The 15,763-nt window shown below is 33.3% G+C and overlaps 1 protein-coding gene across 1 annotated transcript in view; it reads right to left on the reverse strand.

The window, feature by feature from the left end:
• LOC145240040 (fibrillin-3-like) overlaps window positions 1–15,763 on the reverse strand; it is a 671,777-nt gene that overhangs the window by 317,910 nt on the left and 338,104 nt on the right. The window contains exon 4 of the mRNA XM_080103629.1: window positions 14,555–14,650. Coding sequence (XP_079959755.1) covers window positions 14,555–14,650 — 96 coding nt within the window. The remainder of the gene's footprint in view (window positions 1–14,554; window positions 14,651–15,763) is intronic.

Below are 15,763 nucleotides of genomic sequence, written 5' to 3' on the forward strand. Positions count from 1 at the left end.
TATATTGGTTTTGGCTTCGATTTAAGCTGATGCACCGAAGTCATATGGGTATATTTATTTTTGAAATCGCAACTTTATAACATATAAAAATCGATAGAACGTTAATTCTATAATAATAAATACGAAGCCTGCAAGAATTAAAGTATCATATTTAAGCGTACTCAACGACCTGGCTACGCCGGGCGTCCCTGCTAGCTTAGATAAATAATTTTGCAGTTTTAACAAAAGAGCTACAATAATATCAGCCAAGATCAAAGTGTAGTATCTGTTCTTCAGATGCTGCACTTCTATTTCTTGTTCTCTTATTGTGGAGGGGCAGTCCTTCACGACTGAGACAATTTTTTTTTTATTTTTGTACCTTTTCTCCACGTTTAAAAACGACCCTGGTGTCTAACTCTGTCCCGTGGCGAGGCATGGTAAATAGGTACAATAATATCAGAGCGTCTCCATTTACACTGAACATCTACAGGTTGCCAACATCAATATATTACATATGGATGAGTCCTCTGTAGGATTTTCACAGGTCCCGTTAGTATTTACCACACAAGCAGAATGTCCCGGCATATAAAATCAACAGTAGATTCTTTGATATGACAGGGGTGCGTTCGAAATGAATGTTTCTGTTTAGAGCACAACTGAAGTATGATATCTGATGTCTGCATTTTACACCTAAATTCAAGCTATTATATATAAACATAATTTTATAGAATTAACAGTAGCTTCTCTACAGTGCAATGCAGACTACAATGTATTGTGAACTTAGTCTCCGCGAGAGGCATAGGAGCGTCCTTTCAATGCATTGCGATGGGTCTCAAACTTGAGGAGACAATCAATCGATATTGGGCAGTGACTTTACATTTATATATAACAAGCCGTTCGGGTGTATATAACGTCTTGTTTGTATCGATGTATTTTTTTTTTTTACATAAACGTCACCACTTATCAAGGCCGATGGGCCACTCAAGGATAAGGATTAAAGAGTGTAGAGTAGTCAAAAGGACAATATAGTAATCGATAGTAATGGAAGTTCGGTAAATTTGGTAAGTGGAACGGCTCATCAGAAACTTGTTCACGTTGGACTTGAAGACAACCATATTATAGACAACTGGAAAGCAGGAAAACGGAAGACAATTCCACAGGCGTGCAGTTCTAAGAAAGAAGCTTTGATCATGGAATCTATGTTTAGGTTTAGGCACATATAAAGAATGGGGAAAATTATTGATAGTGTTTTCAGCTAGTCTAGTGTTTCTTTTGAAAGTTTGGCGAGGGGGGCATAGATTGAAGCTCAGTCGAACACTTTCCATGAAAATAACGATAAAGCAGAGACAAACTCGCAACATCTCTTCTGTGAGACAGAGGAAGGACATCTCCCACCAGGCCACGAAGTCTATTTTGAACCCTATCAAGGCAGGACAAGTCTTTTCTAGCAGCTCCTGCCCATATGTGGCAGCAGTACTCCATCCTTGGACGTATCTGGCTCTTATATAGATAGAGAATTGCATCAGCAGTGAGATATCTACTGGATCGATAGAAGGATCCTACCATTTTTCCAGCGGTTTTGGCAACAGATTTGATGTACGTATTCCATTTAAGATCAGGAGTAAAGATCAAGCCCAGAAGCCTGTCAAAACTTGAGGCCTCCCCAAGACGAGAGCGATTCATTTTAATTGATGCCAAATGGGGATCAGAACGTTGATGATGTAAAGATAGATGTACGTGTAGGTGTTTTAAATATACAACAAACAGCATATCTTTGTCGTCGTGTCATCTCTTTGGCAATTTGGTGATTTCATAAGCTTTCATACTTCATTTACTTCCGTTATTCTGTGGAGGTTGCAATTGCACCATTGTCTCTACTCTTTAAGTCCCTCCCATCAACTCGTATCGAATGGATTACCTAATTTCGTATCCAGCCTGTCCAAAGGCCGAGACTCGAATACAAATCTGTGATCGTTCGAAAACTCACGTTAAATAAACGCATCCGTTACGGAAATTGACGAACCCTCCCGAAATCTAGTATTTATATTATAACCTACTTTTTTACTGTTAAAATTCCAGTCTTAACTCCAAAGATTCTTTTGTGTTGTTTTTTAATTTCTATTCCAGCGAAATTCTTCTGCTATTGAAGTATTTTATTGTCACTATAACATTGTCACTAGTTCGATTGTCCGTTAATCACACCTTTACTCCGGGCAATCCAACGTTTTCCGGGCCATAATATCAAACACTACCATTTACAAAAGCTAAAAGTCACGCGAAGATAAGGATTTATGGAATGGAAATGATTGCCAACGTAAAGATGGGGAACACTATGGAAGTATTAAAATTGATCAATAGCATGATCGATGTACGATTGTTTGTTCCTAGTGCAAATTATGCACCCTGTTACATAATCTGGTTACGCATGCAGCGGCATTTTCGTGTTTTGTATATAGATGATGCAACCGGAAGATGAAGAGCGTTTGGTTTTCTGTCTCGACCCGATGAAATCTCATCCTGAGTTTTAATGTACAGTTTTTTTTTTGTCGCTTTTTTGTTTTTAATTGTTTACGAGATTTCTGGTCGGGGTTTGCTGCGTCTGTAATGTTAAGGCTAAAAACGAAGAAAAGGCAAAACACCATCTCATTTCTTAACTGCTGACATTTTGTTCGGAACGTGCTTTGAAAATATGAAATACGTCATCAAATATCTAATTATCCACTTGCCTCGTTATATATATACCCATCCTCCTTCGCCGCCAATCTTGATCTATTATTTGACCCGTCACCATAACCGTCTAATTTTAATGAAGGAAACTCGAAGGAACTGAAATGTCACTAACCTTAACCCTTACCCTAACCTGACTTTCATTTCGGCTGAAGGTCACGCTAATTACAAGGACAAGACGAAGCGTTAGTAATGTCGGGAACAGGTTCGTTTCTCTGACTTTTAATGATTAGAAATGAAATCAAATTTAATTATTTCTCTTTTGAGAAGCTTATATTCAAAGAATTTTGTACACACAGAAAATTTCCCTAGAGACAGTTATTACCTTTTCATCGGCTTCATTTGCTCAAGGAATAATAATAATAATAATAATAATAATAATAATAATAATAATAATAATAACTAGCGGGACTTGTGGAAATTCCACAGGAGACTCATTCATATGTAATATATTGATGTTGGCATTCTGTAGATGTTCAGAGTAAATGGAGATGCTCTGATATTATTGTAGCTCTTTTTGTTAAAACTGTACAAATATTTATCTAAACTAGCATAAACGCCCAGCAAAGCCCTGTCGTAAAGTACGCTTAAATATGATATTTTAATTTTTGTAAATTTCGTATACGTTATTATAGAGTTAATGTTCTATCAATTTTTATACGTTATAAAGTTGTGATTTCAAAAAATAATATATATATATATATATATATATATATATATATATATATATATATATATATATATATGACTTGGGTGCATTAGCTTGAGTCGAAATCGAAATAAAAACTTATGAAAAAAAATGTGTATATATATATATATTTATATATATATATATATATATATATATATATATATATATATATATATATATAACTTGAGTTCCTTCAGCCATAATCGAAACCGAAACCAAAACTTATGAAGTATTCTTGAGGAAAATATTTATAAAAAAAATAGATGACTTAAGTGTCATCAGCTATAATCGAAACTGAAACCAAAACTTATGAAGAATTCTTGGTAAAATTATTTATGACAAGAAATGAAAGTACATAACAATTAAACGATTGTGACACACAAAATAACTCACATGCTATCGTATTAATATATATAGATGATGATGATGATGATGATGATGATGATGATGATGATGACCAAGAACACTGAAACTGTATATCTATAAGTTCTCTATCCCCTCCCCTATCTTCTCCCATTGCCTCATCACCGCCCTCCTACGAATAAAAAATAATGCCAAATAGTCGAGAAGGGTCAAGTAGGACAGAAAGACCAAGAATAGAGCGCTGAACAGACCTACGCTGGACAAGTACGAAAAGAATTGGGACCTTGGAGAGACTTATTGCCACTCAAATTCCAGTGGAGACCAATTATCGCTGCCAGCGAGAAATCAATGGTAAGCGGCATTTGCGATAACGCAAATTAATTTGCATATGTTATCGAAAGAGGTGAGGAGACTTGCTGTCACTCAGCTACCAGGGAACACCACAGGTTGTTTTTAAAGGGAGATCTTTGATGACCTGTGTGAAAGCTCCTTGAGAGGCAATAATAATTGCTATGCAAACATGTAAAGACATGGCACAATACTTTATATATGCATGAGGCTGACGTTTGATTCGTGATATTGCATCTGGAAATGTATAAGAGGAAGAGCTAAATAAAGAATGACGCAGAAGTACACGGAAAGAATCGAAAACTGAGTTAGAAAGAATGAAGCTTCATGGTTAGTTTGAGTGGGATACTAAGACACAAAAATGTCAGGATACGTGGAATTTTCTGTCTGAGGTGGCTTGGACAGAGAGACGGAAACTCTTATATAGATGCAATCAAAATATCTTTGGGAAGAACTGTTCTGATAACTGCAGGCTGTTTAGTTTAACTTTTGAAATAGTGCCACACGTTGTTAGTGCGTGTTCTACACTTGCTCAAAAACAGTGAAACGTCGCCATGACAAAGTTTGTACAAATTTACATTGGAGGTTGGAATCCAAGTTTGGAATCCAATTTTGGAATCCAAGTTTGGAATCCAAGTTTGGAATCCAAGTAATTGACAAGTGGTTCCAATATCACACGGAAGCGGTAGTAGAAACTGAAGACGTTAAGATTCACTGGGATTTCATGATTCAGTGTGACCGAGAAATAACTCACAAGGTAGGTTCTCTCTACCGTGCTAGAAAACTACTAACGCCCGAAAGTATCCTGTACCTCTATAAGGCCACCATTCGCCCATGTATGAAGTATTGTTGTCATATTTGGGCTGGTGAATTTGCCACTAGTCTCTCGCTCCTAGGCAAGGTTCAAAAGAGAGTCGCCAACCTGATAGGACCTGAACTGTCATCTACGCTTCAGCCTCTGTCCCATCGACGAAATGTTGCATCCCTCTGCCTGTTCTACAAGTACTTTAACGATGAATGTTCCGACGAGCTGCAAGCACTTGTACCCCTTGACGTAAATACCCCCGACAGACCCGACAGACCCGACAAACAGCTAAATCCCACCCTTTCACAGTAGAGATCCCTAGATGTAAGAAAGCCTTCTACTCCAGTAGTTTCTTCCACAGAACCGCTAGACTTTGAAATTTCCTTCCGGTTCCTGCTTTCCCAACTGTACTGATATGCAGAAGTTCAAGTGTATTTAATTTGTGAACAAAAAAAAAAATCAATGAATACCAAATTATTGATGTGGCTTGACCAAACGACATCAACTTAACAGACACAACAGAAAGTAAAGAGACAAAGGATAATACGAGAAAAGAAAAATGGGAAGAGAAAAAATACACAGAAGATTCATAAGGATGACAAAAGATGAGAATAAGAAAACACTGGATGCGAAAAGGACATGTAAACCGAGAAACTGTATCCCAAGGATTGCAGTACAAGATAACTCAATAAGAAACAATGAGATCAAAGCAACGATCGACAAAACACAAGAAAACAACAAATACAGACTCTGTGGACAAAGGAACGAAACGATAAAGCATATAGTAAACAAATACAGCAAACTGGCCCAAAAGAAATACAAGAAGAGGCACGACCAAGTGGGAAGGTCAGGACACTGGGAATTATGCAAACAACTGCAACTCGAACGCACAGACAAATGGTACAAGAATAAGCCGGCAACAGTACTTGAAAACGAGAATCTCAAAATCCTATTGGGCATGGATATACAGACAGATAAATCCATCCATACCAGATGTCATATTAATTAACGAGAAAAAAAATCCTGTCTGATCATAGACTTTGCTGTTCAAGCTGACCACATGATAAATATCAAAGAAAACGAGAAACGAAGCAAATACACAGCAAATACACAAAACTGAGTACACGATACGTCATAGGAAATAAATGCTGTTAGTTAAGTTGAAGATCTCGCAAAATTACGTTCCACAATTTACTTTGCTTCATTTCATTTTCGCACAGTTTTTTGATAAAATATATTGCTTTTAAATATAATAAGAATACCCGTAAATTGATTTTTTTTTCAAATAACTATGTTTATTCGTATTATTTGGATTATAGAACTTTTCGATGTTCTTCCAACCGTACATGACTAAGAACTGTAAATGTGGAAAACTATAAAAAGGTGAAACGTGTCGTCCACTAAACGTACGGTTAGGAGAACATCGAAAAGCCGCAATACTTGGAGAGATTGAAAAATCAGATATAGCTGATTATATCTTGAGGGAAAGGGGAAACCATCCTCCATTATGGAACAAAGTAAAAATTTTAGACAGAAGAAGAACGGTGGAGAGGAAGACGACTCAAAGAAGCAAAGCATATGTTAGGGAATAACCAATTACAAAGTAGATCTAGTATAGAATTTAAAACGATATGGGAACCGTTAATACTTAATAAATATATACTAGTCTACACGTTGGTCCTTAAAGGGTAAGAGGAAAAATGTTCAAAATAAAAAGTGATTTGGAGATTATACTGTCTTTTATTGTTTTGAGAAAACACTTTTGAAGTGATGAATGAAAAAATTAAAACTAAGGAAGCCTCCAGAGCACTACTGCAAGTAATAATTAAACTTAAAAACACTACGAAAATCAAGTTTCTACCTCTCCCCTCCTTGAAGAGAAAATATTTTTTAAGTAAGGCCTTAAGAAAAATAAATCGTCAGAATCCAAAGGAGCGCTACTAACAGCAGTAAAAATGCTTATAAATATGATTATAGTTATGTATTGTATATTTATATTTAAATCGGTTATTTTTTGTTAACTCAACGGAGTTAAATTACATTTATTAGTAAGGAAAACACGTTAAAATAAGTTAAAACAAAAATATTGTTGGTCTTGTGTATACTTCGAATAGCAGCAGTGGCTTTTAATATCGGACTTACAACAGGGCGGCCATGAAATAGATAAGCAGATGAATTTTTGAAACTGGAAGTCAGAAACCGGATGGACGGTTTAAGCTCCCAAGCAAGCAAGCTAATCTGAGTTTTATTATTATATAGATATACACAATACTATATATACAGTATATCACAAACTTGAGTACACCCCTCACATTTCTTCAAATATTTAAGCATATCTTTTCACAGGACAACATTAAAAATGATTTTTGATACAATGAAAAGTAGTCTGTCCGCAGCATACATAAAAGAGTTAATTTATTTCCCACTCAAATAACTCAAAATATAGCCATAAAAAGCTAAATCCACGGAAACAAAAGTAAGTACACCTCTTAGGAAATATTGCCAATATTAACATACACCATGTTAACTCTCAATATTGTGAAGCTCTGGAAAACTCTATACCTAAGAGAGTAAAAGCAGTTTTGGATAATGATGGTGGTCACAGAAAATATTGAGAGTTGACATGTTGTATATTAATATTGACAACTTTTCGTAAGGGGTGTATTCACTTTTGTTGCCGGGGATTTAGCTTTTAATGGTTATATTTGGAGTTATTTTGAGGGGAAATAAATTAACTTTTATATATGCTACAGACAGACTACTTTTCATTGTGTCAAAAAATCGTTTTTTCAGTGTTGTCTCATGAAGAGATATACTTAAATATTTACAGAAATATGAGTGGTGTAGTTACTTTTGAAAAGGGACTTTATTTATTTTTTTTTTTTTTGAAAAGAGACTTTATTTATATTTTTTTTTTTTGAAAAGGGACTTGATTTTTGTTTTTTGAAAAGGGACTTGATTTTTGTTTTGAAAAGGGACTTTATTTATATATTTTTTTTTTAAAAAGAGACTTTATTTATATATTGTTTTGAACAGGAACTTGAGTTTTTTTTGAAAAGGGACTTTTTTTTTAAAAGAGACTTGATTTTTTTTTGGAAAAGAGACTTTATTTATATATTTTTTTTTTGAAAAGGGACTTTATTTATTCATTTTTTTTAAAGAGACTTTATTTATATATTTTTTTGAAAAGGGACTTTTTTTAAAAAGGGCTTTGATTCATTCATTTTTATTTTTTGAAAAGAGACTTTATTTATATTTTTTTGAAAAGGGACTTGATTTTTGTTTTTTGAAAATGGACTTTATTTTTTTTGAACAGGGACTTGATTTTTTTTTTGAAAAGAGACTTTATTTATATATTTTTTTTTGAAAAGGGACTTGAGTTTTTTTTGAAAAGGAACTTTTTCTTTTGAAAAGGAACTTGATTTTTTAAATTTTTTTGGAAAAGAGACTTTATTTATATATATATTTTTTAAAAGGGACTTTATTTATTTATTTTTTCTTGAAAAGAGATTTTATTTATATATTTTTTTTTTGAAAAGGGACTTTATTTTTTATTTTTATTTTTTTTTGAAAAGGGACTTTATTTTGTGCAAAATTTAAATGATCTTTTTTATTTATTGTTGTTTTACCCCAAACAAGACACAAAACCACTTAGTTGTGAGGGCCTACTATTTGAGACCAGATTTGCAGGAATACTATTTAGGGAGTTGGGCAGCGAGTTGTCTATTTACATTACGTTTGACTTTCTACATGTTACTTCAGTCAGGAAAGCAGGGGTCTGGAAAGGAATTCTAAAGTGCTGGAAAAAATTTATTCGAATAGAATACTTTACGGCATCTAGGGATATCATCAGTGTAGGGCTGGAATTTTGTTGCTTGTCGGGTTTGTCGGGGTATTGTCGTCGAGGGGGTATTAGTGCTTTGAGTTCGTCAGAGCACTTGCCATTGAAATGCTTGATAGGCACAAGGATGACATGTTTCGGCGATGGGACAGAGGTTGGAGTTTAGTTGATAGTTCAGGACTTATTAGGTTGACGACTTTCGTAAAATCTTCTTGAATTATCCCCCCTACTCTGAGTGGATATCTCCAAAAAATAAAAAACAAAAAAAGTTGCCCTCAAAAACTAAAATATACAAATGCTCACTTTCAAACCATATTTTTTTAATAAATCGAACGCATTTCATTAGAATGTCACAGGATAAATAAAAAAAACACACAAAAAAAACAAGAAAAAACAAAACAAAACAAAAACAACAACAGACAAAAAACGATTGAAGAAAAATGTTAACCCGTCACATTTTTTTTTTCAAATTAACGCTTATTTAATAATAAGATAAAAACAGGCAACGAAGCCGCAAAATGAAATGGAGCATTTGCTTTTCTTAGATAAAATAGTTATTTTCTTTTTGACTGAAAGAAAAGGACGATTTTTCGCTCCCTCCCTTATAATTGAGCACATATACAACCAAAATCAAATATAACGACGACCAGGATAAATAAAATTGCAAAGATGTAATCAACGCTGAAATAAATAAATAAAATAAAATAAATAAAATAAATAAATAAATAAAATAAATAAATAAAATAGATAAATAAATAGAGTAAATAAATAAAATAAATAAATATAATCAATAAATGAAATAAATAAATAAATAAATTAAATAAATAAAATAAATAAATAAATAAAATAAATAAATAAATAAATAAAATAAATAAATAAATTAAATAAATAAATAAATAAAACAAATAAAATAAATAAATAAATAAATAAATAAAACAAATAAATAAAATAAATAAATAAAACAAATAAATAAAATAAATAAATTAATAAAATAAATAAATAAAATAAATAAATAAATAAATAAAATAAATAAATAAATAAAACAAATAAATAAATAAATAAATAAAACAAATAAATAAATAAAACAAATAAATAAAATAAATAAATAAATAAATAAAACAAATAAAACAAATAAATAAATAAATAAATAAAATAAATAAATAAAATAAATAAATAAATAAAATAAATAGATAAATAACTAAATTAAATAAATAAAATAAATAAATAAAATAAATAAATAAATAAACAAAATAAATAAATAAATAAATAAATTAAATAAATAAAATAAATAAATAGATAAAATAAATAAATAAATAAAATAAATAAATAAATAAATAAATAAAATAAATAAATAAATAAAATAAATAAATAAATAAATAAAATAAAACAAACAAATAAATAAATAAATAAATAAAATAAATAAATAAAATAAAGAAGTAGAGGTTTTTATTTATTATTTTTTTTAGTAGGATGGATGTCACACGGATGGCTACAAGTGCAAATTATGACTAACAATGAAGGTTGTAAGTAAGACACGCTAATCATGCAGGTGGTTTCGATGTCTATCGCGGGTGGAAGGTTTAAAAAAATTGAAGGGTTTCAGGTGGGAAATCACACTTTGTTTGGTACGAAAAGAAAGGTCGGTTTTTATAGTATTCAGATTTGAAACCAAATTTTTTATGTTTGCGTAGATTGGTGATCTTTTAACCCAACGCATTTCAGGTGAAAACATTGTTATCTACTTACGTTTCATGTTGAACTTAGTATAGATTCCAAAAATTAAATCCAAAGATCCCTCACCAAGTTTGTGAATGTTCCAAGTGGTCTGTATTAACAAACCTCTTATGAAAACTGATATGTTCCGCTATATGTTCGTTTGACATAACTGAGTGATCTTGGCTACCGCATTCGATTAATCTAATATATAAAAGACACTATGCCTGTCTGTCTGCCTCCATATTTTCAACCTCTATCTCTTCCGAAACTAAAAGTCTCAGATCGGCGCTAGGGGTCCTCAAACGATTGGATTTATTATGGACCGCTCTTTTATGGGTCTTTAGCCGATTAGAATAGTTTTAACAGGTAAAAAAAGGATCCAAATTACAAAAAAAATCATTATACATTTTTACATTCATCTTAGTTTTTTTTAATCAGTTCATGTAACATTGGTACAGTGGTAACGTCACCAGCTTTTACTGCGACAGTTTTGCTTTCGGTTTCGATACTTGTATTTATTTAAAAAAGCACGAACTTTATAATATATACAATCTGAACAAATTAAAATATCATATTTAAGCGTATTTTACGACTAGGCAAAGCTGGGCGTCTCTCCCACGCTAGTAATCTAGTAATTGCTTTAATAAACAAGTGTTTGTAGACGGTACTAGTATATCCTTAAGCGCGAGGCTTTCAGCGTACCTTTCAATCACGATATTTGCCTCTCTCCCACCACAGGGGAAGATGTGATACGAGGTCAGAAGGTGCGCACTTTGGCCCCGCAAAATAAGTTTGAATACCCCCGTCAGCATTCCCCGGTGAGAGCGTCCCAAGCAACAAGCGAGAATCTTGCTCATACCGAAAGCCGGGGGGGGGGGGGGCAAGACCTGGGAGGTTGGACCTCCTAGGGTTACCAAGAACATTTGTATCGGTCCGACAGCAAATAGGCCACCGAAATGGTCCGGTTTCTTTTGAAATAATTGTCGAACCTTGCGACGTTTCTTCCCGAGTCAGTATTTATGATTTAAACAATCAATCATCTTCTTTTAAAGGAGGAACCCGGATGTACTCATATTCATTACATTAAAAACTAAAGAACGACGCCCAAGGGATTGTATTGTACTAGTAGTAGTAGTAGTAGTAGTAGTAGTATCGTATGGGTTAGACCTCTATACCGCTATATTTTAGCCAGTCTGAGAAATTGTTTTCAGATAGATGGACTGTCGCATAGCTTTCTTCCAGTCGGGTGACTGGGGAGTGTAGAATCAGGTAATCTATATCCTGGGGTGGGGGACTTCCTTGCACTTTAGGCAAATTGGGGAGTCTGTTTGTCTCCGCCTGTGTTTTGTTCTGATCTGGTTTGTGGCTACCACCCACTGCTTTCTACTATTTGTAGCAAAACGTTGGGAGGCGCAAAGTTGGGTTTTCGATTATGCCCCGTCCTTTGGCTGTATTGTTTCTTCATCCCCTCTTCCACGTCTCAAGTGGGTGAAAATTTTTGATTTTGGAGTTTTAGTTCTTTCGGGAGTCTGGAGATATCTGAGGCATCTTTTAAAATTTGTTTGATTGGTAAGTCCCCGGTGTCCTCCTCGACGTTTTAAACCCATTTTTTTTTAGTTTCTTCTTCTTTCCTTATGTGGGGCGGTACGATTGAGCTTGCTACTGGTAGCCATTGTGTTGGGGTTGACTTCAGACATCCTGATGTCTGGTTTTCGGAGGTTTTTGTCAATTGATTTTGTGTGTTGGCTCCTAGGGAATGTATAGAGAAATGAGAACGCCCTCTGTTCTCTGCAACAACGGGTGTACAATGGTTTGTACACACCACAAACAATCGAAATTGTTACAGAATCTTGCGCAACGACAATAACAAACTGCACGTATTACATGCCACTTTCTTTAAACTTAACACATTTAGCTACGAAATTGTTCCTCCTCCACTGTATTCGTCAGGTTAGTGGGGGATGCCCTTTTCTCTTCTCTGCAACCTCTTTCCCACAGAAGAGACATTGCGAGCCTGTCTCTGCTTTATAGTTATGTCCATGGAAAATGCTCAACTGAGCTTCAATCTATGGTCCCCCCTCCTCCTTGCCAAACTTTCACGAAAAACACTTGTCTAGCCAAAACCATCATCAATAATTTCACACACTCTTTATCTGTGCCTAAACCTAAATGTCGATTCCACGAACAAAGCTTCTTTCTTAGAACTGCACGCCTGTGAAACTCTCTTCCGATTGCCTGCTTTCCAGCTACAATATGGTTGTCTTCAAGTCCAACGTAAGCAAGTTCTTTATGAACCGTCCCCCTAAGTAATCCAATTAAAATTATTCCCACTACTGATGTTTAATACGCTATAATCACATTGACCCATGTATACCCATTAACCCTTATCCTCGAGTGGCCTCCAGGCCTTGATAAGTGATGATTCCTGTGTAAAAACATCTAATGACTACGAAGTAATCACGTTGACACACCGGTTCCTATTAAATCATTGAAGTTAAGCAACGTTGAGCCTGGTTAGTACTAAAATGGGTGACCATTTGGGAATTCCAGGTGCTATATGTGCTCTCTGCTTATCTCGGCATTGTTTCCAGTTGTCTAGAACTTCTCCTTGCTACTGGACTCAAGCAGTGCCGATTAAGAAGTGTGGTTGAGATTGCGCAACCGTTGTCTCACAATTACATGCGCAGCTACCTTTACAGAGGGTATCTATTGTCTGCGACTGAACGGGGGCATTGAATGACCACGAACTGCCACTTATGTTTTTGTTTGAATTCTGATTAATAAAATTAAATAGGGAAACTTGATCACATCTTTGAAAACATTATTACATCAGTTTAATTTGAAAAGTTATTAAAATCTAACAATCTTATATAATTATTAATTAAATGATTAAAATAATGTTTTTGGTTTAAATGATTAAAATGATGTTTTTGGTTTAAATGATTAAAATAATGTTTTTGGTTTAAATGGTTAAAATATTAAAATGATTAAAATAATGCTTTTGGTTTAAATGATTAAAATACTGTTTTTGGTTTAAATGATTGAAATAATGTTTTTTGTTTAAATGGTTAAAATATTAAAATGATTAAAATAATGTTTTTGGTTTAAATGGTTAAAATATTAAAATGATTAAAATACTGTTTTTTGTTTAAATGGTTAAAATATTAAAATGATTAAAATAATGTTTTTGGTTTAAATGATCAAAATAATGTTTTTGGTTTAAATGATTAAAATATTAAAATGATTAAAAATAATGTTTTTGGTTTAAATGGTTAAAATATTAAAATGATTAAAATAATGTTTTTGGTTTAGGAGATTTTCATTGTAAAAAACAAACAAACTTATTCATACAAGTGTTTTTGAATTTAAAAATAAACAAAAAAACCTTGAAAGCATTATTTCGTAATGAAACTTGACAATCATTTTTATTTAATTTTCTGAAACTTTCGGTGGAACTCACCCTAATCATAAAAAACTTTATAATATGTGTGTTTTTTTTCATCATTTAATTAGTGATGCTAACTTCACAAGTGATTGCTATAAAAGAGAAAGTTGAACGTCCCATCTTCTTGACGGTTGTATTAAAACCACATTTTGGATGATGTGCATCGCGTGGTTAGCGCGTATTAGTGTTTATGTCGTTTGTTTTCTCTTTATGTACACGTCCGATGTCATTGACAGTTGGTGAGAAGCCTTAATTGATGCCAGTCTGGCGTGAATTATAAAGAAACTTGAAAAATTAGATTTTTTTCCTGAAACTTTCGTTGAAAAACAACTTTATCATAGAAGAAGACTTGTTTGCTCTTTTCGTTTTATTGTTGGTATTAACCCGAGGCGCCACCTCACCCTCGTTAAGAGAGGAAGGTTGAGATTAAGCGGATTTATAAGCATTTTGAGTTAAGGCCTAACACCGACATTATTTTTGTACCAAACTCAAAGAAAACACAACGCAAAAAAAAAAAAAGATTGAAGTGACCATAGCAACCAGTGAGAAGAAGGAAGATAGATGATTGGGGGTCGATAGTGTTGGTATGAACGTATCCGTTCACGTGGCAGGGCCGGCGCCATGATCAACCTGACTTACATGTGCCACAAATTGGGCCTCCGTATCCCGACGTACAACGGCAACTTGTTCCTTGGCACGTACCGCCGTTCAAACAACGTACAGCACATCTGGAAACTGACAGAAAATTGACAATAGAGAAGAATGAAGCTGTTTTCTGTTTGCAAACTACACCAGGCGAACATATATATTCAACCCCCATTAAAATATAATAGAATACATTTTAAATACAATAAAATAAAATTTTTGAAACGTTATTTTTGTTCACCATAGAAGCGGTGCAGAGGAGGGCATCTGGATCTTCCAACTCTGGTGTTCCGTCGAATGAGAGAAGATGACATCCAAATCTTCAAATATCTGCATGGGGAATACAACATTGACTGTCTCAAGATGCTTCCTGTGAAGCAAGATTGTAAGACCCGTGGGCATTCATTGTTTGGATAAGTAGCGATATCGGAACTGGGCAGCTGGGTCTGCTCGAGCACATTTGTTCTCCCAACGTGCTGTGAACGTGTGGAACTTGATGCCGGAAGAAGTGTTATCTGCAAAATCACTCAATACCCCCAAAGCCAGCCTAGACAAGCATTGGAGGAATCACCTGCTTCCCTTTGACTACAAATCTAGAGATGATGTCTATTGAGAGACTGTAATCTTGGGTGCATAGATCTGTGTTCTTTCTAACCGTATATTGTATTGTATTGTGTTGTACTGTGTTGTATTATAGTGTAGTGTATTTTATAGTATTGTATTTTACTTCATTGTATTGTATTGTGTTGCGTTGTATTGTAGTGTATTATATTGTTTGTATTGTAGCGTATAGTATTGTATTTTATTGTGCTGTGTTGTAGTGTATTAAATTGTATTGCATTGTAGCGTATATTATTGTATTGTAGTGCATTATATTGGTTCGTATCGTATTGTAATGTATTATATTATATTGTATTTTATTATATTATATTATATTTATTGTATTATATTGTAATGTATTATATCGTATTATTATGTATTGTGTTGTATCATTTATATTATATTATATTGTATTGTGTTATATTGTATTGTGTTATATTGTATTGTATTATATTATATTTTATTGTATTATATTATATTATTGTATTATATTATATTATTGTATTATATTATATTTATTGTATTATATTATATTATATTGTAATGTATTATATCGTATTATTATGTATTGTGTTGTATCATTTATATTATATTATATTGTAT

Source organism: Euprymna scolopes, chromosome 19 (assembly GCF_053919585.1).
Source record: "Euprymna scolopes isolate OS-2025 chromosome 19, ASM5391958v1, whole genome shotgun sequence".
NCBI classification, from domain to species: domain Eukaryota; kingdom Metazoa; phylum Mollusca; class Cephalopoda; order Sepiida; family Sepiolidae; genus Euprymna; species Euprymna scolopes.